Source organism: Protopterus annectens, chromosome 1.part1 (genome assembly GCF_019279795.1).
Source record: "Protopterus annectens isolate FY-2018-M chromosome 1.part1, PAN1.0, whole genome shotgun sequence".
NCBI classification, from domain to species: domain Eukaryota; kingdom Metazoa; phylum Chordata; order Ceratodontiformes; family Protopteridae; genus Protopterus; species Protopterus annectens.
In genome coordinates, this window is record NC_056726.1 from 1252875588 (window position 1) to 1252900250 (window position 24663).

Here is a 24663-nt window from a genome sequence, read left to right on the forward strand (position 1 = left end):
TCAGGTTGATATGTAGATGTTGAAGTCTGGCAGGCCACGTGTCTTGTACCCATTTTCCATTTAGATGAGCTCCCCAAGCTTTGTCTGAGGCATCTGTCGTTAAAATCTGACTTGCCTCTGGCCGGGTCACAGAGAGTCCCTTGTTTAGGTGACATTCCCGAGCCCACCACAAAAATTCCTTTTGAATGCAAGGTATTATCTGAATGACAGTGTCCAAATCTTGGCAGTGCTGTGTCCATACATTCTTGAGATACCATTGTAGCTTCCTCATATGCAGTTTGGCATTGGGAAGTACCAGAATACAAGATGCCATGAACCCCAAGGCTTGAAGGACTGTCTTTGCAGTCAGCCTGGACTGACGAGACAATTGGTGGAAGTAAAGAGAAAGATTCTTTTGTTTGTCCGGGGTCAAAAAGGCCATCTGGGATGCTGTATTCAGTCTCACACCCAGAAAGCACATGTCCTGAGAGGGTACTAGACTGGACTTTATTTCGTTCACAGAATACCCCAGGCATCTTAACACTGCCATCACATACTGCAAATGATGAAGAAGTTAGTCCTTTCCATGGGCCAGAATCAGGCAATCGTCCAAATAAGGATAGATTTGTATTCCTCTTAGCCTGAAGAAAGCTACCACTGGAGCCAGAACCTTCGTGAACACTCTGGGTGCAGTAGATAAGCCAAAGGGCAATGCAGAGAACTGATAATGTGAAGTCCCAGCCCGAAAACGCAGATACTTCCTGCAACTGGGCCTGATAGGAACATGAAGGTAAGCCTCCTTGAGATCCAGAGTCACCATCCAGTGATCTTTGCCCAGCAGAGGTAAAAGCTGTTGTAACGTCAACATTTTGAACTTGGGAATGTCCAGATATGTGTTGAGGACAGATAAATCCAGAATTGGTCTCCACGTGTTGCCTTTCCTTTGGTACTAGAAACAGGCGAAAATAAAATCCTAGGCCCACTTCTGGCAGAGGGACCGGTTGTATGGCCCCTATTTGAAGTAGTAGAGAAATTTGTTTGTGAGCCTCTAGTCTTTGCTGAGGAGGAACGTCTGGCATGCCTTTGAAAGGAGGCAAGGTATGGAAATAAAACTTGTAACCCTGGTGAATGATCTCCAATACCCATTTGTCTTGGGTAATCAACATCCAATTTTCCTTGAAAAGTGCTAACCTTCCTCCCAAAGGTGCTGCGAGGCAAGAAGGATCTGGCAGCTGAAAAAGTAGGTCATTGGGCCTGTTTACGAAAGGACTGGCCCCTGCCCTCACCCGAAGATTGTGCAGGTGAACTCCCTGTTCTAGGTCTGAAGGAACTCTGAGCTCTGCCCCTACCACGTCTAGATCTACCCCTAGACTGAGAATCATAAGAAGGATACGTCCACCCCTTAGCAGGCCAATTCCTACTAAACTTTGGAGGCTGAACTTGCAAAAAATCTTTAGCAGCCTGCATAGACTTAGCCTTGTCTTCCATTTTCTTCAAGACTGACTCCACAGGTGAACCAAACAACACATCAGACTGCAAAGGAGCATCCAAAATCCTTGTCTTAACATGGTCAGATAAATTCTGATCCTTCAGCCAGGCGTGCCTGCGAGGAACCGAGCCAGTGGCAGCCACCCTAGACGAGGCCTGCACAGCATCAAAACCACACTGTAATGAATGCTTACCCACCTGTTCAGAGACATGCACCAAATCTTGTAATTCTTTACACTCAATGCCTTCCGCCAGAGCATCCACCTTAGACTTCAATTGAGACAGAAGAAAGTTTTGATATTTCAACATATGAAACTGGCAATTCAAAGCCCTCATAGCTAAGGTAGAAGATGTATAGACCTTCTTTCCCCATCTATCCAAAGCTCTGGCTTCTTTATCTAGAGGAACCGGATTTTTTACAACAGAGGCCTTGACACCCTTAGGTCCCTGACTAATAGTTTCTGGGTCCGCCCTAGGACTCTTATAAAGATATTTATGAGCCTCAGGCACCCTGTAATACCTATCCGGTTTAACAGGAGCAGGAGGCAGAGAATCAGGATTAAGAGAAGCCTCTGCAAACACATCTTCCACAACATCCAGAACAGGGGGTATAGCCAAGGGCCTATGCTGGGGTAACAGCAAAAATTCCCTAAGCCTTTTCCGAGAATCAGAGAAGTCCTGACCTTCCCACTTAAAATGGTCCCTCATAGAATGAAGTGTCTCTGAAAAAGAAAAATCCTCTGGAGGAGAAGCAGGAGGAGTGGAATCATCTTCATCAGAATCAGAATAAGGAGAGTACTCCTGCAAGTCTTCAGCTGAAGACTCTGAAACATCCGAAGCCTGCTCACAACTTCCCAACTCTGGCTCCACCCTAGGCCTCTTATCAGGAGGGGGCAAAGAACCTCTAATCAGAGTAATCAAATCTTCTGCCATTTTAAGCATGTGCTTCTTAGGCACAGACCCTGCTGAACTAGGAGTACCAACAGAAGCTAAAACTGGCCTGCCTCTGGGAGAAGCCTTGGAAACAGAAGGAGAAGGCCTAACCACCCTAGGAAGGGAGGGGAGTACAGTAACTTGAGAAGCCCCTTCAGCCTGACCTGCCTCCTGAGAGACCACCTCCTGCAAAATCAAAGTCTCCCCCTGAGACTCCAGAGAAATCTCCGTCGGAACCACCGGTTCCACTGAAGCCTCTAAAGAACCGGCGTCCGGAACGGACGACTCATCTTGCCTGGGTTTAACTGTTTTGTGTCTTTGCGCTTCTTCGCAGAAGCGGGCGCCGGAGAATCAGACGGCATATTATAATTGCACCGCTTCCCAAAGACCAGCCTAGCACAATCTAACCTTCGCTTAATAGTGCGTTTATTGAACCTAGCACAAAAGCGACACCCAACAACGTCGTGCTCAGGCCCCAAACAAGGAATACACAAAGAATGATAATCCCTATGCGGTATCTGTTTCCCACAAGAAATACAGTTATTCACTTTTTCTGACATCCGTAAAACACTGAGGCAAGAAAAACCAAAATATTCCCAACGGGTACTTAGCCAACTTGGATTCGGTCTGAAACTCCGAATTCGAAAAATTTCAGAACGCCGAACGGCACTTGCAACGCTGCTTCTGCATCGGACCATGCGGCAAAAAAGACTGAGGAAATGACGTCGGTCATGCGCTTTTGTACCCTGACGTCCTGATGTCAGTTTTAAGTGCCTTGACCGACGTCAGCCTAATACTTTGGTATTCGGGCCGACCGAGGACAGCGGACTACCCATATGTAAGGACTGCAGCAATGTGAGATGAAGAACATCCTTAGTTTCAGATAAAGACCCAACAAACTGTTCTCCAGCAGCGTTATCACTTATAAGAGATTCATTGTTTTTACAGAACTGCCACACAAAATACTCAAACCTTCTGGAAAGATTTATACTCATACTTACAGTTTTATAGTTTAGTACTAGGCTATCTGCCCTGGGGCATTTGTAAGCCTAGCCATAGTGATGTTCATAGGTTCATACTAGGCTATCTGCCCTAGGGCATTTATAAGCCTAGCCAGAGTGTATTTGGCTTTCGCCACCCATTTTAAATTTTGCTATGCCTTTTTTTGAGGTTAGTATACTGTGCCTCTGTAACAGTGACACAGAAGTGATAGCCGGAGTAAACCTACGATCTCCCATCCACTCAAGATTCCTCCTGAAGAGAGTCAATGTGGGACTCTGCCTAACCTGGACTGGGATTTTATTCCAGAGTGAAGGGAGCCTCTGGGTTATGAATCTGTCCCTCCAGCATGTCCTATTTCAGTGCTGAGGTTCAAGTCTCTCGAGCGCGTAGCTCGATGGGATTTGGATTTTCTGAGGTGCAGCATGTCCATTAATTCCGGGTTGGACATGGCTTTATACGTCAGGCACAGATCGCCTCTGAGCAGGCGGTATGCCACTGAGTAGAGCTGGAGTTTCTTTAACCGGGCAGCATATGGCATCTGTTTGAGCCCTTTGATCCTCTTGGTGAGGTACTTTTGAGGTCTTTCCAGTTGCTGCAGGTGTCTGGTAAGGTACATCCCGAAAGGGGCATTTGTACTCAATTATGGGCCTGAAGAGGGATGAGTAAAGAGGCACGATGACCTCCCCTGATCTAGATGTGAATCCCTTTATGATTAGGTGGGCTATATAAAATGATTTTCTAACCCCTTTGGCCACGTGGTTGTCAAATGAGAGATTGCTATCAACTTGGGTCCCAAGGTCCCTAATGACTTCTTCTGTACTTAATGGATTAGTGAGGGGTTGGGAGGGTGGCCTAATGGTGAAGGTGTTTGCCATACAAACACAAGGTACAGAGTTTGAGTCTCACAAGGGATAATTGGCTAGGCTTAAAATGGCTCGCAAGGGCAGTTAGCCTAGTACTAACCTATGAACTATGAACTATGAACCAGCTATGTGGTAATTTGTGGGCACTTTGTTTTTGCCAAAGGGGATCACTAAATACTTTTTGGCGTTTAGCTTGAGGCCATGGCTCTGGCACCAGTTGTCTGTTTCGATGAGGCCCTTTTGGAGGATGCTTGTGTCAGCTGGAGAGTTGATTATGGTGCCCAGTTTGCAGTCATCTGCGAACTTGGTCAGCCACAGTCCTTCCCGTGTTGGCCTGTACCACAGAAAAATATATATCGAACAAGAGAGGTCCCAGGACTGAGTCTTGTGGGACGCCACTTGTAACTGGTTTGGAGTCTGACATGGCTCCAGCAATTCTAACCATGTGGGTTCTGTCCTTGAGCAGGTTTGCAACCCATCTAGTGACATAGGGGTTTATATTTAAGCTGGTGAGCTTGTCTATAATGCCTGAGTGGGGTATTGTATCGAAGGCTTTTGTGAGGTCCAGGTAGGCTGTGTGGACCACCTTCCCCTCGTCAATGGCCTTGGTGACTGTTTCAAAGAAATCGACCAGGTTTAAGAGGCAGGAACTGCCCTTAAAGCCAAACTGGGTAGGATCCAGTGTCTGTAGGTCCCCAATATCTTTATTTATGAGGTCCATGATGATCCTTTCCATAGCTTTGCAGACCAAGCTAGTCAGGCTTATGGGGCAATAGTTTCCAGGATCTGTTGAGGCACCACCTTTGTGGAGAGGGACCACTGTTGCTGTACACCACTCTTTGGGTACATATCCTGTAGTAAGGCTAAGATTGAACATTAGTTTTATGTTTGGGTTTAGCTCTTCTTGGAGTTCATGTAGGACGCAGCCCGGGACACCATCTGGTCCCATTGATGCTGTGTTTTTTGCTTTGGAGAGGGCAGCTCTTACCTGAGCATCTGAGATGTCAGGGGGGCAGCACTCTGTTGGGATAGATATTTGCCCTTTTCGTGGGGGGGGGGGGGGGGTTTGCACTGAATGTGTCAGCTAGGATGTTGGCAATGTCTGTGGGCTCAGTGTATTTTTTTGTCATTTTGGACTAATTCTGAGCATATCTGGGAATTCCCACCCAGGTTCCTAACATAACTAAAGAAAGCCTTGTGATTATCCTTAGTGTCCTGTGTAATTTTTCTCTCGAAGCTGGCCTTAGAAGATTTTATGAGTGCCCGTAGTTTTTTGCTAATACTGATCAGAGATGCCTTCCCTTTTTGGGATTTTGCTCCATCATGTAGTAGCTTCCTCCTTCTATTGTATAGTTTGTTTATGGCTGGGGTCCACCAGACAGGACGTCTGCCTTTGGAGGATTGGGTCTTGGTTTTATTTGGGATTGCATGATCTATGCATTCCTGAAGGTGTTCATAGACTGCGTTTATAAAGGATTCTGCGGTCTGGGCAGATTTTCCACAGGCCGGGGGTTTGAAGGATTTCGCCTCTGTTTTGAGGCGTGTGAAATTTGCTTTAGAGAAGTTTTTCACTGTGGTTTTCTGGGCAGGGGGTGGGGTCGGAATGTGAATATCCAGTGAGATTAGTTTATGGTCTGATCTTACCAGTGAGGGATACACTTCTGGTCTGGAGCATAGTGTCCCCATGTTGGTGATGATCAGGTCCAGTATATTTTCCCCTCTTGTGGGAGTGGTAACAAGTTGTTCCATAGCATTTGAGTTTATAAATTCTAGGAACCTTTGGGCTAGGGTGTTGGAGCTAGAGTAATGTTCCCAGTCTATGTTTGGGTAGTTGAAGTCGCCCAATATAATGGTGTTTGGAGAGACCTTCATATTTTCCAGTATTCTCAGAAAGGCCGAGTGGGGTTCCTGTGTTTGGGAGGGTGGTCTGTAGCAGGCTATAAACTGGAAGGCAGTTTTACCCACAGTTAGTTGCACATGGATAGTCTCTGATGCTTCATGCTGTGCCACCAACCTGGAGGTGTGGGTATCTGACGAATATTGATACCCCCCCCCCTCCTTTTGTGGTTCGGTCCAAGTTTTGGGGCCGAAAAGCATGGTATGAGGTATAACCTGGTAGTGCTGGGGTGCTCTCGGGAGCCTTGAACCAGGTTTCTGTTACTACACAGATATCTATGTTCTCCATGCTAAGGAGAGTTTTGAGTGCGTGCATCTTGAGGTTTAGACTTCTGGCGTTGAGTAGCATTACTCTTAGTTTCTTATCCCTTGTGATACCTATGGAGGTGGGTTTGCCTTTTGAGCCTTGCCTAAAAAAGGCACTATGGGGGTAGCAAGAGCCTTTGCCAATATCCGAAAGCCCAGGGGTGACAGGTGCAAGCCGTCCCTAGCGAAGCATCGTGGCTTGTCGAGCATGTCATCCCAGGCTGACAGGCATTGGATCCCCTTTGAATGACACCAACACTTAAGCCAATTGTTGAAATTGATCATCGTCTTCATATTGTGGCATCATTCTTGGTGAGGGTAAGATGCTACTCAAGGTCAGGGTCATACCGGCCTGGGCTACATGCTCAGAGAGCTCCTCTATGCCTCTTTTCATGTAGTCCAGGGAGGTATGTCTCAGGTCATTCACACCAGCATGGACAATGACTGAGTCATATTTGTACTTGCCTTGGAGTGACCTGAGTGCTTGTGTTATGTGGCGGATCCTAGCGCCCGACAGGCAGCTCACCGTGACCTTCTTGTTCAGCCTGGTGAGCGGGACGTCAGTGTGCCTGACTATAGAGTCACCTATTACAAGTGTATCAGGTGTGCTGTTTAGCCTTAAGGGCTGTGACTGTTCGGCACACTGGCTTTGTGAGCTATGTGTTGCACGTGTTTTGTTTTGGGGTAGCGGTTGCTTGGGTGTCTGATTTAGTGGTCTCTGCTGCTTAGGCAGATTTTTATTTAGAGCTTCCGAGTATGTTTTTGTGTGTTTATGTGTTTGGTTTGTTGTCGTGGTAGGTCTATGTGAGACTGGAATTGTAGTGAGTGTGGTTTCCTTCTCCTCCTGACTGGTTACGCCAGTACTGAGTTGAGAGAGCTTAGCCTCCAGTTTGGCTATATGGTTGCATCTCTCACATGTGCTAGAATTTGTTGGGAGGAGGAGGGGGTTTTTGTCTGTGTACATGAGGCAGTTGTAACATTGCCTCAAGATTCCCAGATTCACCAGCTGGACCGGAGAGGAGATTGACAACTGACCTTTGGACATGCTAGAATAGTATTGGGAATTCCTTTATAATTGAAAAAAAGGGCCAATGGGGAACAAGGTACTCAAGGGGAGTTTGTGAGGGTGTAGTGCTTTTAATTTTTTAGAGCTGACTTATATAATCGCTTTAGTGAGCAAGTGCCAGGTAACTTAAATGCAATGCGTTACAGGTAACTTAAATGCAAAAACGACAAACAGTAACTTTCTTTCAAGTGAAACAAGGAAATAAGTACAGTAAGCAATGCAGATATCACTAGGGATCCACAGAATTGCTAAAAGGCCACGTTTTAGGTGGAATTAGCGTTTCAGGGAAATAAACAAACAACAAGCATACAAACAAAGCTAGATTCAGCAGGCCTGGATCTAGTCTATGCTACAGCAAACAAGGTGTACCATAAGCCTTTAACCAGAAATTCCCTGCTCAGAAGGGCAGAGTCCAGCCTCTCCTCCCACAAGACTGCAGACCGCAATCCTTCTTAACGTAAAATACCTGGCCTGAAGCCCAAGTGCTTAAACCAGAACTAATACACTTTTAGAATAACAGACACTGAGCTCTCAATCAGCAGTTCCCAACTTATAAGGATGCAAGCTACCTGTCCTGCCACCACAGTGCAGGCCACAAACCTTCCTAATGTAAAACAACTGGTCTGAATCCCAAGTGCTTAATCCAAAAGACTTAGAAACGATAGCTACACTTTAATCAAGTTACTACCAGCAGTAATAAATACAACTGAATACTTTAAAGAATGCATGGATTAGTGTTCAGGTTATACAAACAAAGCTAGATTCAGCAGGCCTGGATCTAGTCTATGCTACAGCAAACAAGGTGTACCAATTTCAGTAAGAAGCAGTTCAAATATGCAGGCACTATAAGCCATTAACCAGAAATTCCCAGCTCAGAAGGACAGAGTCCAGCCTCTCCTCCCACAAGAGTGCAGAACACGAACCCTCATAATGTAAAATAACTGGCCTCAAGCCCAAATGCTTCAACCAGAATTAATACACTTTTAGAATAACAGACACTGAGCCCTCAATCAGCAGTTCCCAACTTAGAAGGATGTGGCTTTCGCCACCCCATAAAATGGTACAAAATGCACAGAATAGATTTAGAATACTGTGCCTCTGTCTAGTAGTGACACAGATGTGACCCCTGGGGTAAACTTATGATCTCCCATCCACTCATCAAGATTTCTCTTGAAGAGAGTCAGTGAGGGGCTCTGCCTAACATGAATTGGGATCTTGTTCCAGAGCATGGGAAGCCTCTGGGTTATGAATCTATCCCTCCAGCATGTCCTATTCATACTTGTGCCAAGGTTCAAGTCTTTAGCTCTCGTGGTTCTGATGGATTTGTATTTTTTGAGGTGGAGCATGTCCATCAGTTCCTGATTGGACATGGCCTTGTACGTCAGGCAGAGATCACCTCTGAGCAGGCGGTATGCTACTGAACAGAGCTGGAGTTTCTTTAGTCTGGCAGAATAAGACATATGTTGGAGACCCTTGATCCTCTTGGTGAGGTACTTTTGTGGTCTCCCCAGCTGTTGCAAATGCCGGGTGAGGTATATACCAAATGGGGCATTGTACTCAATCATGGGTCTGATGAGGGAGGAGTATAGGGGTACAACAACATCCTTGGATCTGGATGTGAATCCCTTCATGATAAGGTGTGCAAGGTAGAATGTTTTTCTAACCACTTCGGCAACGTGGGTGTCAAATGAGATGTCACTGTCTACTTGGGTCCCTAGGTCTCTGATTACTTTTTCCGTACTCAGTGGGTTGCTGTCTACGTGATAATTTGTGGGTACTTTGTTTTTCCCAAAGGGGATGACTATACATTTTTTGGCATTTAGTTTAAGGCCATGACTCCGGCACCAGTTGTCCGTTTCTGTGAGGCCTTTTTGTAGGATGTATGTGTCCGCTGGTGTATCGACTATGGCGCCTAGTTTGCAGTCATCTGCGAACTTTGTCAGCCACAACCCTCCCATGTTTGCTTTAACATCTGAGAAATAAATGCCGAACAAGAGGGGTCCCAGGACAGATCCCTGTGGGACACCAGTTGTGACTGGCTTTGAGTCTGACATTGCTCCAGCGATTTTAACTTTATGGGTTCTGTCCTTTAGCCAGTTTGCAACCCAACTAGTGACATAAGGGTTTACACATTTAAGCTGTTGAGCTTATCTATGATGCCCGAGTGGGGTATTGTGTCGAAGGCCTTAGCCAAGTCCAGGTAGGTTGTATGGACTGCTTTGCCCTCATCAATGGCTCTAGTGACCGTTTCGAAAAAGTCAACCAGGTTCAAAAGGCAGGATCTGCCCCTTACAAAGCCAAACTGGGTGGGGTCAAGTGTCTGTAGGTCACCAATGTCTCTGTTTATGAGTTCCATAATGATTCTTTCCATAGCTTTGCAGACCAGGCTGGTTAAGCTTATGGGGCAGTAGTTCCCAGGGTCTGTAGAGGTACCCCCTTTGTGGAGTGGGACCACTGTTGCTGTACGCCAGTGTTCAGGCACATATCCTGTAGCAAGGCTAAGGTTAAATAGCATTTTTATGTGCGGGTTTAGCTCCTCTTGAAGTTCACATAGCACGCAACCCGGGATACCGTCGGGTCCCATTGATGCTGTGTTTTTAGCTTTGCTAAGGGCGGCTCTCACCTGGACATCCGAGATGACAGGGAGATTACATTCAGCTGGGATAAGTATTTCTTCTTTTGGGGGGTGAGGGAGGGGAGAAACTTGCACTGAACCTGCCAGCCAGAATGTTGGCAACATCTGTGGGTTCAATGTATTTTTTGTTGTTGTGAACTAACTGAGCATATCTGAGGGTTTCCGCCCAGGTTTCTAACATAGCTGAAGAAGGCTTTGTGGTTATCTTTAGTGTCCTTAGTGATTTTTCTCTCAAAGTTGGCCTTGGATGTTTTTATGAGAGAACGTAGTTTTCTGCTAGTGTTGATCAGAGATGTCTTCCCTTTATGGGATTTTGCTGTGTCATGCAGTAGCTTCCTTCTTTTGTTATACAATTTGTTTATGGCTGAGGTCCACCAGACAGGACGCTTGCCTTTGGTGGAGAGGAACTTGTATTTATTTGGGATTGCATGATCCATGCATTCTTGGAGATGTCCATAGAAGGCATTTGTGAAGGATTCAGCATTGTGGGATGTGGTATCCACTGGCCCAGTGGGCTTAAAGGATACCATCTCAGTCTTAAGAAGAGTGAAGTCTGCTTTTAAGAAGTTTTTCACTGTGGTATTTTGTGCTGGGGGGCGGAGGTGGGATATGTATATCCAGGGTGATTAGTTTGTGGTCAGATCTCACTAGTGAGGGGTATACCTCCGGTGTGGAGCATTTTGTCCCCATGTTTGTGATGATCAGGTCTAGTATATTATCTCCCCTAGTGGGAGAGGTGACTAGTTGTTCCAGTGCATTTGAATTTATGAATTCCAGGAACCTTTGGGCTAGGGTGTTAGGGCTAGAATAATGTACCCAATCTATGTTAGGGTAGTTGAAGTCTCCCAGTATGATGGTATTTTGTGATACATTCATATCATCCAATGTCTTCAGGAAGGCTGAGTGGGTTTCCTGAGATTGGGAGGATGGTCTGTAACATGCTACCAGTTGTATAGCAGTTTTGCCTATGGTTAGTTGCACCTGTATGGTCTCCGATGCTTCATGTGTTGCTACTAACCTGTAGGTGTGGGTGTCCTTGATGAATATGGACACTCCCCCCCTCCCTTTGTGGTTCGGCCCGGGTTTTGGGGCCGAAAAGCATAATACGAGGTATAGCCTGGTAGCGCTGGGGTGCTTTCAAGAGCCTTGAACCAGGTTTCAGTTACTGCACAGACGTCGATGTTCTCCATACTGAGGAGTGCATAGAGTGCCTGCATCTTGAGATTTAGACTTCTGGCGTTGAGCAGCATTACCCTCAGTTTTTTTTCCATTTTTTTTAATCTAAGGAGGTGGGTTTGTCTTTTGAGCCTTGCCTAAAAAAGACAATATGGGGGTGGCAAGAGCCTTAGCCAATATCCGGAAGCCCAGTGGTGACAGGTGCAAGCCGTCCCTTGCGAAGCAGCGTGGCTTGTCCACCATGTCATCCCAGGCAGACAGACATTGGATCCCCTTAGAATGACACCAGTACTTGAGCCAATTATTAAAGCTGATCATCTTGTCTTTGTATTGTGGCATCATTCTTGGTGAGGGCAAGATGCTGCTCATGGTCAGGGTCATACCAGCCTGGGCTACATAATCAGAGAGCTCCTCTATGTCTCTTTTCATGTAGTCCAGGGAGGTACGTCTCAGGTCATTCACGCCAGCATGGACAATGACGGAGTCATATTTGTACTTGCTTTGGAGTGACCTGAGTGCGTGTGTTATGTGGCGGATCCTAGCTCCCGATAGGCAGCTCACAGTCACCCTCTCCTTGTTCAGACTGGTAAGCGGGACATCAGTGTGTCTGACTATAGAGTCACCTATTACAAGTGTATCAGGCATGGTGTTTGGCCTTAAGGGCTGTGATTGATTGACACACTGATTTATTGAAGTATGTGTTGCATGTGTTTTTGTTTTGAGGTGGTGGATTTGTGGATGTCTGCTTTGGGAGCCTCTGTTGTTTTGGTAAGTTTTTTTTTAGAGCCTCCGAGTATGCCTGAGTTTTTATGTGTTTGGTTTGCAGTTGTGGTAGGTCTATGTGGGACTGGGTTTGCTGTGTGTGTGGTTACCATCTCCTCCTGTCTGGTCATGGCATCCCTGAGTTGAGAGTTCAGCCTCCAGTTTGGCTATATAGTTGCATCTCTCACATGTATTTGTGTTTGTTGGGAGGAGGAGAGGGTTGTCTGTGTACATGAGACAATTGTAGCATTGTCTCAAGATACCCACATTAACCAGCTGAACTGGAGAGGACGCCAGTACTCTACCACTTGACATGCTAGAACAGTAAAAAGGAGTGCTGTGCCTTTAAGGGAAGTGGATATTCACATGGGTGGTAGGTGGATGTAGTGCTTACTTAGTAGAGAAGTTTTGAGAACAAGTGCTAGCCTTATAATGTAGCGAGTAGTCTGATTATACTAAGTAGAGCTTCATTAAGGGAAAATTTGAAGAGCAGACTTGGTGGAGCCAGAAGAAGTTTAACCTTGTTTAACCGGCTATGTGCACAACCGCGCAAAGCCGTGCAAACGCAGATTTTAAACAGGGAACTTCAAAAGAGCTAGAAATGGTCCAAAACAACAAATTACTACAGCTCTTGTGCTGAGGTCACTTCCTAGAGGGACAAGTAGGCTGCTCAAGGCTCCCCACTCCCACTGTAAGGTAATGGACAACACAGGAACTACACCACAGCCCAGAATACAGCAAAGCCTATAAACTGGTCTAAACTAGTCGAGGAGTGGCAGGAAAACAAGGATTATTTTTTTGTTTTTAGATAGAAACACACAGAAAATGCATAAACAGTAATAAATCAGTTACACAGGCTAGCTCACTTTAGTGGGCAGCCTCAACAGATAAATTAAACAAACATCAAATTCGACTAAAATGTAACTTTTAAGTGCAGATATTAAATAATGCAGCAGACAGCTAAACAAACAGTTTAAGCTTGTTTAGGGTAAGCTAGAGAAGGTATTTTAAGTAAAAAAACGGCAAAGATACTTAAATCCAGAAAGTAGTCGCTTTTCTGAGTTCTCTGTAGCTAGGACCACGAGGAGCTTGTCTGAGTAGTATAGCCAGAAAAAAATGCCCAGAGGCGGATTTTAAACATGGAACTTCAAGAGAGCTAGAAATGGTCCAAAACAACCAATTACTACAGCTCTTGTGCTGAGGTCACTTCCTACAGGGGACAGGTAGGCTGCTCAAGGCTCCCCACTCCCACTGGTGAGCAAAGAAACTTCCTTCTATCCCAGTAAGGTAATGGACAACACAGGAACTACACCACAGCCCAGAATACAGCAAAGCCTGTAAACTGGTCTAAACTAGTCGAGGAGAGGCGGGAAAATCAAGGATTTTTTTTTGTGTTTTTAGATAGAAACACACAGAAAATGCAGTAACAGTAATAAATCAGTTACACAGGCTAGCACACTTTAGTGGGCAGCCTCAACAGATAAATTAAACAAACAAACTTTCGATCAAATTCGACTAAATGTAACTTTTAAGTGCAGATATTAAATAATTCAGCAAACAGCTAAAAAAAACAGTTTAAGCTTGTTTAGGGTAAGCTAGAGAAGGTATTTCAAGTAAAAAAACAGCAAAGATACTAAAATCCAGAAAGTAGTCGCTTTTCTGAATTCTCTGTAGCAAGGACCACTCTGCAGGACCATGAGGAGCTTGTCTGATATCCACATTTCCATCCTGCTATATTTCAGAATCAGGACCAGTAGAAATGTTAAACACTGTTAGGATGATTTTAGGCTTTTCCAAATAGTTTTTCAACAATGTTAGTGACAGAGTTTGTATGTAGCAACAAGTGGTTTTAATACCCCACTGCAATACAGCTACAGCATTTTTTGTATATTGCTGTTAAAGGATGATCAGCTAAGGCTCTCTTCTCTGCATATGGCTAATTAATGCCAGCAGTGGTTCTAGTGTATACTGCAAATAAAAAAGAATACCAACTTGACTTCACGACTCTGCAGGCTATCCGCTATGACCACACTGCGGAAGGGATGCTTTTCAAGGGCCAGTATCTGCAAACAGTGCAGATAACTTTCAATTTCTGCTGGAGCTGTTCACCGAAGAAATGTCATGCATCAACTCCACCATAGTGGCAACAAGTGACTTCCCAATGAATTTAATTCACAAACCAACAATGTGACACGAAGCATATATCAAAAATATGGGCAGGGGCCGAGTACCTTTAATCTGGACAACATTACTGAGTGTCTCATTCATGTATGCAGTGCAGTCTAATGAGTAAGCAACAACACAAATAAAACAGCTCATCCAGTTCTACTTGTTAAGACACATCCAGTAATCAAATATTGTTGCCCGCATCCTGGGCAGCGCACACGTGTGCACAAACACAAATATGGTTAGACAAACAAATAATCCTGTGCTGTACCAAAGTCCAACCAGGCAGAGGAAGCCAGAAATTACAGAAAAAAGGACCGGCTGGACACTGCTATACCTTAAAACCTTTATTGCATAAAATCACAGGATGAGCGCTTTCGGGACAATTCCCTTCATCAGATCTGATGAAGGGAATTGTCCCGAAAGCGCTCATCCTGTGATTTTATGCAATAAAGGTTTTAAGGTATAGCAGTGTCCAGCCGGTCCTTTTTTCTGTCACAAATATGGTTAGAACAGCTAAAATAACCAGTTTGTCGTGTACTAAACATGTAGCTTTGATCAAGGTACAAACATAAAAGCTTCTAACATATTTCTGCATAGTCTGACAGCAGGACTCCCATTGCATGCATCCTAAGTTAGTCCACAGATCCTTTTTCAGACAACCACTGGGCACGTGCAATATTTTTATTAACTTAAAGCTGCTGCAGTCACCAGAAGTATAGAGCCATCTGTGTTTAGCAGAAAAGCTGAAAACTGTTGCTTCAATTTTTACTGTCTGCTTGTTTTGCAGCAGACATTTTGCCACCTTCCATCCAGTTAAGTGCTTGGGGTTTCTCCTCTACGGTTTTTCAAACTCCATTTACTAAGGGCCATTCAAAGGTTTGCCAGAGAAGGAGCAGTCTGTCTTTTGGCTTGGTGGAAGTATATAATGCACAAATGTTTTAAAATAGTTTAGCCTTCTAGAGGAAAGTAATGCTTTATAGTGTTTACTTACATCATGTTCTTCACCTAAACAGAAAGGACAATAAAAATGTTACTCCTCTGGCAAATCTGTTTCCTAAAGAAACACTTCTTGGTGACTTTTCTGGGGATGTCAAGGGTCACCCAAAGAAAATCTAGCTAACAAACATACTGCAGAAATTGGCAAAAAAGTAGCAAAACAATATATATGGGATAAGACCAAGGGCAGTTACTGCTTTCTTATATTGCCAGGGGATGACCTCTTAAAAAGAACCAGATATAATGGAAGTAAGTGACCTTTTACACAACCAGGACTCATGCTGATGGGTCTCAGTACATGATATAGTTTCTCATGTTGACGGCCCCAGCATGGGAGGTAGCTTCTCATGCCGATGGCCTCAGCATGGGAGGTAGCTTCTCATGCCGATGGCCTCCGCATGGGAGGTAGCTTCTCATGCTGATGGCCTCCGCATGGGAGGTAGCTTCTCATGCTGATGGCCTCCGCATGGGAGGTAGCTTCTCATGCTGATGGCCTCCGCATGGGAGGTAGCTTCTCATGCTGATGGCCTCCGCATGGGAGGTAGATTCTCATGCTGATGGCCTCTGCATGGGAGGTAGATTCTCATGCTGATGGCCTCAGCATGGGAGGTAGCTTACAGCCATGACTGCAGTGTCCAGCTGCTCTTTCAGTCTAGCAGAAAACTGAAAGCTATCTATGACAACATCCCTCTCAAGAACATATCACTGCAGTAATCCTCATGATGAACATCATAGTACTTCAATAGGCATGAGAGAGAAGCCAGAAAAAGATGCATGCTAAAAAGTGGAAGATACAGAGGAGTCTAGCTGCAACAGTTTTCAAAGCACATTGCCCCCCCCCCCCACCTCTACTCACTTCAGTCAAAAAATGATTAAAGAATAAAATTAAAACACTTTGACAAAGAAAATAAGCACATAAACCTACAAACTGAAAAGGTCACACAAAATTACTCCATACCTTTGCTGGTTCTGTCCTCCTCTGCCTCCAGCCATGCTTCGACCTCTACCACCATCCATTCCTCTGTCTCTGTTCATTCTGCTCTCCATGTCTCTGTTCATGTTGTTTCCCATGCCTCTGTTGGCACCTCTGCCTCTATCCATTCCTCGGCCACCACCTTTACCACCTCGGCCTGGTCCTTTGCCTTCTCTACCACCTCTTCCACCACCACGTTCAGCACCTCTGCCAGAGCCTCTACCAGCATTTTTGCCTCCTCCTCTGCCAGCTCCTCTTCCTCTTGCTCCTGTGTTTTCTTTCTGTCTGTTCATATCTTCCCTTCTTCCGCCCAAATTCTGAGACCTTTAAAAATAAGGAAAAGACAGGGGAGAAATGAAAGCTCGTTTGTACTTCTCAAACTGCTCTATGTATCAAGTTAGCAAGGTGAACATAAAACATTTCATTATATACCAATTATTCTACACATTTCTTCTCTACCAATCCCAGTTTGGCAGTTTTCCTGAAATAAATCGCATGTCCAATGATAAAAAGTACAGTTGTGCACACTTACCATAAATGTAGATGTTAAGAGTGTATTCACTGCTGCAGTCATCACATGGGTTTTCCTGCCAGGGGTAGCCCTCAGTTGGCCTGAATATCATAGGCTTAGTATTTCTGCGAGAATTTCTGTTGAGGACCCATCGGTCATTGGTAATGGTGGCCCAGTTGCTTGCATGGAATGAGAGTTTTCCTCCTAGGGGCAGAGGTAGGGGGTGGTAGTGTCAAGTCATTGAGAGTTCTTACCATAAGGTGGTGGCTTTGTACTCCCTGTTTTTGAAGACGAGGAACGCCATTGCTTATCTCTCTGTTTTCCCTGGGGCTGTTGTCTGGGGGGGGGGGTCTGCTTCCCCTGGGTCTGGGCTGAGCTGGACTGGAAGGGGCAGGAAAGGAGCAGTGCTTGGAGGGGCAAATGCCTACTGAACCGCAGTGGCTGGACCTGTAAGAAGTCTGTCTGCATAGATTTAGCTTTTTCTTCCATCTTTTTTAAGACCTCTTCTGCCTTGGTGCCAAGTAAGTTGTCTTTGTTCAAGGGTGCGTACAATAAATAGAAGTTATGTCCTTACCATAACGTTCCATGTGGAGTGTTCATCTCACCTTTGTTCTTACACATGGGTTCGGAGCCGATCCTCGGCTCCGTGCCGGCCTCTTGCAAGCTCTGCATCGAGAAGAAGCTCGAGACAATCTAATACCCACAATCCCCCTCTGCCTTTACCTCAGATCTAGTTTGCAAGCAAACCAATCTCTAGAGAGAGCACATTCATGCTTACATCACATATGCACAGAAATAAGAGTCTATACATAACTATATATATAAAAGAACAAATAGACATATATATATACATGCCAACTATGTACACAACATCTGCAAAGCAGAAGCAGAATGCTCGGCCAGGCATCAAAAGAACGTTCTTCTTAAGGGGGAGGGTGGGAATGTAAGAACAAAGCGAGATGAACACTCCACATGGAGCGTTATGGTAAGGACATAACTTCTATATGTGATAGTGTTCAATCTCGCCGTTGTTCTTACACATGGGTAGCGTCCTAGCTCCTTGTTCCTGAGGAACTCACGGAAGGGCGTTCTTGAGCACAGTGGAACCAAAGGTTGCTCTGTCCCTAGAAGCCTTGTCTACCTTATAATGAGAAATGAATGTATGTGGCTTAGACCAAGTAGCAGCCACAAATAGCGTCTAGTGGTAGGCGGGCTGCATGAGCCAGAGATGTAGACACTGACCTTGTGGAATGTCCTTTGGGTTTGTGTAAGAGAGTTAGATTTGAGGAATCATAGACATAGATTATACAATCCGTTAGCCACTTAGAAAGAGTTCTTTTGGTAACCGCTAGTCCTTTCCTGCTATCAGCACAGGCCACAAAAAGTTGATCAGTTTTTCTGTGATCTTTTGTTCTATCCAAGTAAAATCTTAGTTGTCTGTGAACATCTAATTTGTGCAACATATACTCCATTTTGTTGGAGTGATTTTTGAAGAAGGTGGGTAATTCAATGGACTGATTAATATTGTTAATAGAACACACTTTAGGGAGGAAGGATGAATTAGTTCAAGAGAAACTCTGTCAGAGTGAAAGATCAAATAAGGGTGCTTGATGGAGAGAGCCTGAAGTTCAGATACTCGCCTAGCGGAAGTAATGGCTACCAAAAAGAGAGTCTTCCAGGACAAAAATTTTAATGGGCAAGAAGAGGCAGGTTCAAAGGGGGGCAACATTAATTTAGATAACAAGTTTAGACTCCAAGGTGACGTAGGAGATCTGACTGGTGGTCTAATATGAAAACCCCCTTTTAAAAAGGCTTTACAAAGTCTGTGGGCCATAACAGGAGCCCCACATTCTTCCACATGGAAATTTGAAATGGCAGCCAATTGAACTCTTAGTGTAGCAGGAGAAGCACCCTGATGGAATAAGTCCGTTAAAAACTAATATTTTATTCAAAGGAGCTATAAAAGGATCCACTTGCTGTGTATTCGCCCAGAATACAAATCGCTTCCATTTACTAGAATATGTTTTAGTAGTGGAAGCTTTATGAGAAGCCACCAATATATTCCGAACTGCTGGCGAAAGAAGATCAGACCTGGCTAAGTTGGGAATTGGAGCAACCAAGCTGCTAGATGGAGGGACCGGAGCGGGATGGGGAGCCCCTGACGAGTGAGTCAATAGATCTGGCTCTGGGTCCAGAATCCAGGGTCCCCGAATGCAGTGTGTCTTCAGGAAGGGAAACCAAATTTGACGAGGCCAGAATGGGGCAATGAGGATTATTGTCCTGTGAAGGTTTCTGGCTTTCTGGAGAAACTTTGATATCAGGGGAAATGGAGGAAATGCGTACAGGAGTCCCGGGGGCCAATCGTGAATCAGTGCGTCCCTGGGGACTTCCCCTGGAGGGGGTAATAGGGCAAAGTAGCTCCTGCATTTGGCGTTCATTGGAGGCAAACAGATCGCAGGAAGGCTGGCCCCACGCGCAAAAAATCCTTTTCGCCACTGACTGTTTTAGGGACCACTCGTGCGGTAACAGAATTGCTCTGCTCAGCCTGTCGGCTATGACGTTGGATGACCCCGGGATGTGCGTTGCTATTAGAAAGCGACCCGTGGACTCCGCCCACTGCCAGATTCTCATGGCCTCTCTGCATAGCTGATAGGACTTGGTTCCCCCTTGCTTGTTTATGTACCAGACTACAGACATGTTGTCCATCTGAACTGCAATAGTTCCTAGAGGAAGAAGGGGAGCAAAGTGTTGCAACGCTAGAAACACTGCCCTCAACTCTAGAACATTGATGTGCAGATTGTACTCCAAATTGGTCCATTCACCTTGGACTGTCTGTCCCTGAAAGATGCCCCCCCACCCTATCAGGGAAGCGTCCGTGGTCACCGTAACTGTAGGCGTGGGTAGCACAAATGGTCTCCCCTTGGAAAGGTTGCACGTTTGAAGCCACCAGTTTAGATGTGTCTTGCGTTTTGTTATAAGAATCTCGTGTGTTAGAGGTAGTTGTTGAAACGACCATTGTGCAAACAGTAGCCATTGTAGGACTCTCATGTGCAGCCTTCCCAAGGGTATTGCAATAAGGGAGGCTGACATGAGTCCCAAAACCTTCAGTACCAGTTTTGCTGGAGATTTCCTTGACAAAAGTAGAAGACGTATGTGAGTCTGAAGTGATAGTATCCTTTCTGGGGGAAGTCTTAGAATTAACTGACGTGTGTTTAATTCTGCTCCTATGAACAAGATATTTTGTGATGGCTGAAGCAAGGATTTTCGAAGTTTACGGAAATTCCTAGGTGAACACACAGTTGAAGAGTAAAGTCTCTGGCCTGTAATAGTTGACACTGGGTGGTGGCAGAAAGGAGCCAGTCGTCCAGATACGGAAACACCTGGAATCCTTGGCGTCTCAAGTGAGACGCTACCACTGCCATGCATTTGGTGAAGACCCTGGGGGCTGAGGTCAGACCAAAGGGCAGGGCTCGAAATTGAAAGTGACTGGCCCCAGCCGGGCGCAAATGATCTCTGGATGCCCTGGCCATTTTGATGTGGTAGTATGCATCTTCTAGATCTATTGAGCACATCCAGTCGTCCTTCTGTAAGAATGGAAGGATCGATTGAAGCGTGACCATTGAACTTTTCTTTCCTGACGAAGGTATTGAGGTAGCTTAGGTCCAGGATGGGCCTCCAGTCCCCTGTTTTCTTTGGAACTAAAAGAACCTTGAGTAAGTCCCGAATCCTTGCTGGTCCGCTGGGACTGGTTGGATGACTCTTTTTCTAGCAGCTTTGAAATTTCTATAGCTGCTGGCTCTCGCAGATGGGGTACATCTGGGAGTCTTTTCTTTGGAATGGGATGGGATAGAAAGGGTATGTTGTAACCTCTGGTAACCACGCTTTTACCCACTTGTCTGTAGTTATATTTTGCCAGGCCTGAGGGTATAAAGCTAAGCGACCCCGACTGCCTCCAGAGCAGGACAGTCGGGCCTCCTCTCAGGAGTGCTGGAAAGGTTTACCAGGGAGTGTATCCCTGTCACCTTGATGTTGCGGACCCCTCTGCCGCCTGGGCGGCGTCTTCCACCTCTGCCCCTCCTCTGCCTCTAGAGGGGCATCTCCCTGTGTGCCTGGGAAAGATCCTTGGGGTTTTGAAACCACATTTTCCACCACGTTGCCCTTTGGGGTACGGTCTGGTTGGGGTGGAAAAGCGGACTCCGACAGCAGACAGAGTCTTTCCCTCCTGTTCACACGGGTAAGGGTCTCCTTTACTTTGGGGCCAAAGAGAGTGGCACCGTCAAATGGGGCGTTAGTAAACGAAGACTTGAAGGCTTCCCCAAAGGAACATAAGCGCATCCAGGATTGTATGCGAAGAGCAATCGCTGAACCTGCTGCCCTACTCGAACCTTCGCTGCGTGAAATCAGCCTCATGGACGAGTTCACAATGGATGTAAGGGTATTAAGTTGCGCTGTCACTTTCTCTGAGACAGCCGCATCTGTAGTACCCTGGAGGGTATCTCCCAACTCTTTGACTAGATCCCTCTGTAGACGTGTAAAATGGGTCAAATAGTTCAGGGATCGCATGGAAAAAGCTGCTGAACTAAAAATGCGCTTCCCGTACCTATCCATCGTCCTAGAATCTTTATTAGGGGGATGGACAGATGAGGAAGACTCTGACATCTCCTTTTTCGTGGCCGCTGCCACCACCATAGCGTCCACTGGAACTCCTTTTGTTAAGTAGGTCTTGTCTTGAGGTGCCGTGATGTATTTATTGGGTTTCCTTGGGACTGGTTCCACTGTGTCAGGGGCCTCCCACGCCCTTCGAGCAATTAGTTCCATTAATTCGAAGGGAGGAGTGACCCAGGAGGAAGAAGGGCGAGCACCAAATGCCTTCAGCAAAACTGACTCATCCTCAGAAGGGGGAAGGGACTGCCAGTCACCTCTGTTTCAGGATCTCCAATATGTCCGAAAAAGAGACATCTTCTGAAGGTGACTTAGGGGACCCTTCTGACTCATCTAAGTCAGTATCAGATGTCAAGGATTCTTGTGGAGAATCCAAGTGTCTCCTCTTACACAATCTTTTCCTAGGGACTTCTTCGTGGGGAGCATCCGAAGAAGCCTCCGAGGAAGAGGGGGCACCCTCCAGGGGTGGCTGAGACACTGGTACCCGACGCTTGGATGTGGCCGTGGGTGCAGAGGAGGATAACGGCCCTTTATGGGGAGGAGAGGTTGCTTCCACTGATGTGGTTGTCTGGGTAGACAACACCTTCCTCATTAGGTCGAACGCCCGGTCCCGTGATCGAAGAATCTCGGTTCGAAGAAATGGGAAGAATCCCGAAACAGGCACGAAGGCATCGACCCGAGGGCGGAGCCGAATCGATCCGCGCCGAGGCCCCGAGGGGAAGAGTTGGAACCGAAACGTCGGTTCGACTCTCGGCCCCGGAACCAAGGACAGATCGTCGGCTCTGAGACTCCGGTATCGGGTCCGACGGAGTCGAGGTGAGAGGAACAGACCGAGAAAAAGACGGTTCTGGACCAGAGGGCTCCACAATCAGAAGATCAGCCTCTTCCGGCTCCAAAGACTGAACAGGTCTCGGAGGAGGAATGGATGGAGACACTGGGAGGCCTTCAAGTTTCGACACCAACTGGGTGGAAACCGAAATAAGTTTGGACAGGGCCGAATGCTCCAATAACGTCTGCACCACACGATCCACATCGATATCGGAGAGTTTGGAAGAAGAACGGGTCGAAGGAACCGAAGACGGAGCCGACCTCAATAAGGTCGAAGGAGGGAGCTCCATCACCGGTTCCAAGACTCGAGGCTCAGGAACCGATACCAGTTGAACACTCGGCCCCGAAGTCTGTGGAACCGGTGATCTAACTTTTGCTGAAGAGCTCGGAGCCGATGACTTGGGCTCAGACGTCTTCGATTCAGAGGATTTCGATGCCTGGTCAGAAGCATCCAGAGCCTCCTGAAAAGAAGGTTTTAATAAGCCTCTGTCCATGAGTTTCCTGCGCCTATCTGTCATGACCCTCCCACTAAAAGAGTGACAGATAGAACAGTCCTCTTGCAAGTGGAGAGGGCCAAGGCAGTAGACGCAGGAACTATGGTTGTCAGTCACTGACATTTTCTGGCCACACTGACAACGCTTAAATCCTGATTTTACCTTATCAGACATTTTACAAGAAAAAGACAAGTCCAGTATTATAGTCAAATCCGAAAAATTAGTGTCAAATCCGATTTAAATGTCGAATCCGTTTTAAATTTAAGAAGGGTTGGTAGGCCCCGAAAAACTAACCGATTAATAAGATTAACGGTACCGAGAATTTAACCCACTCAACACACAATCACTCAGTATATCAAGTTATCAAATAGAACAAAAATATCCAATAAAATATAACAAATTAAGTTATATCTTAACTTTAGATGCTCGAGCTAGCTCCCAGCGATGTGAACGCAGCAGCGGCAAACTAGATCTGAGGTAAAGGCAGAGGGGGATTGTGGGTATTAGATTGTCTCGAGCTTCTTCTCGATGCAGAGCTTGCAAGAGGCCGGCACGGAGCCGAGGATCGGCTCCGAACCCATGTGTAAGAACAAACGGCGAGATTGAACACTATCACATCTTGGATTTGTCGTGGTCTGTCGAGGTCTGTTCCTGTAGCCAAGCATGCCTTCTAAGGACAGAACCAGTGACTGCTGCCCTGTAAGATGCTTCTAGGGTGTCAAAACAACATTGCAAGGTGTGTTTGGTTACTTGACTTGCAGAAAGCATAAACTCTTGCAATTCTTTATTTTCTGCACAAACAGGAAAAGAAGATTTTTTTTTTGTTTTTTAGGAGTTCCATGGTATGTTGCTGATATTTCAGCATGTGGAACTGACAGTTTAATGCTCTAGTAGCAAGAATAGCAGAGATGTATACTTTTTTACTCCATCTGTCTAATTCTCTGGAATCCCTATCTGAGGGGGTGGGTTTCTTAGCCTAAAGTTGCTTTGATTCCTTTAAGTCCTTGAGAAATCACCTCAGGGTCAGCAGTAGGATTTCTGAAAAGAAATTTGAGTGTGTCAGGGACTCAGTAATACCTGTCAAGTTTCCAGGGAGCAGGAGGAAGGGTGTCAGAAGTCAGACTGGATTCCATAAAATCATCATCCACAACATCCAGGACATGAGGAATGGCCAAAGGTCTGTGCTGTGGCAGATCTAAGAATTCTCAGAGTCTCATTTTTGACTGAGGGTAATCCTGACATTCCCATTGGAAATGCTCCCTTAAAGTATGTAGGGTTTCCCCAAATGAAAAATCCTCGGGTGGAGAGGCAGAAGGAATAGATTCCTCAGCATCAGAATCCTCATAAGCAGAGAGGGGTTGCATATCTTCATACTTGACTCCTGCTCAGATAAAACTACTGGGGACAAGTCTCTCTTCTTGAAGGGGTAAGCCTGGCTTCCCCTAATAAGCATAAGGTCTTCTGCCAGTTTAAGCATTTGAGACCGAGGCAAGGAAGCAGGTGCCTGGGCTTGGGTTGTCAGTTTTTTGGGTGTGGTTCATACCCTGGGCCTTAGAAATTTGGTAGTTTTAGAAAGAACTGAAGAAGCAAAAGAAGTTGTCGGTCTGTGATGAGTATCGGTAGTGCAAAGTACTTCCTCAGAAGCCGGTGCTTGCTCAGTGGCTCCGGACCCATCCAAGGTAGAGACATCCACAGGATCCTTAGTCAAAGAAGAGTCTCGCAGCATACCGGACTACGAAAGTGTCTCGGTAGCAGCCTGCGAATACAAAGAAGCAGGCCATCAGGGGCTGTGAAAGCATCTCACTGAGGACCGGAGAACTGATGACTAGCTTAACAGAAGTGTCATCGGCAGTTTTGGACCTGTGCAGTCTTCTCTGTCTTTATCCTTATGTTTTTTCAGAAGATCGGTAGTTGGATGGCTTAC

General features: G+C 45.9%; 1 protein-coding gene across 5 annotated transcripts in view; it reads right to left on the minus strand.

The window, feature by feature from the left end:
• Positions 1-24663, minus strand: part of LOC122809699 (zinc finger CCCH domain-containing protein 13-like) — a 1891555-nt gene that overhangs the window by 1320752 nt on the left and 546140 nt on the right. For all 5 annotated transcript variants that reach the window (XM_044081418.1, XM_044081393.1, XM_044081403.1 and 2 more), the window contains exon 6: positions 16230-16568. In XM_044081418.1, coding sequence (XP_043937353.1) covers positions 16230-16568 — 339 coding nt within the window. The remainder of the gene's footprint in view (positions 1-16229; positions 16569-24663) is intronic.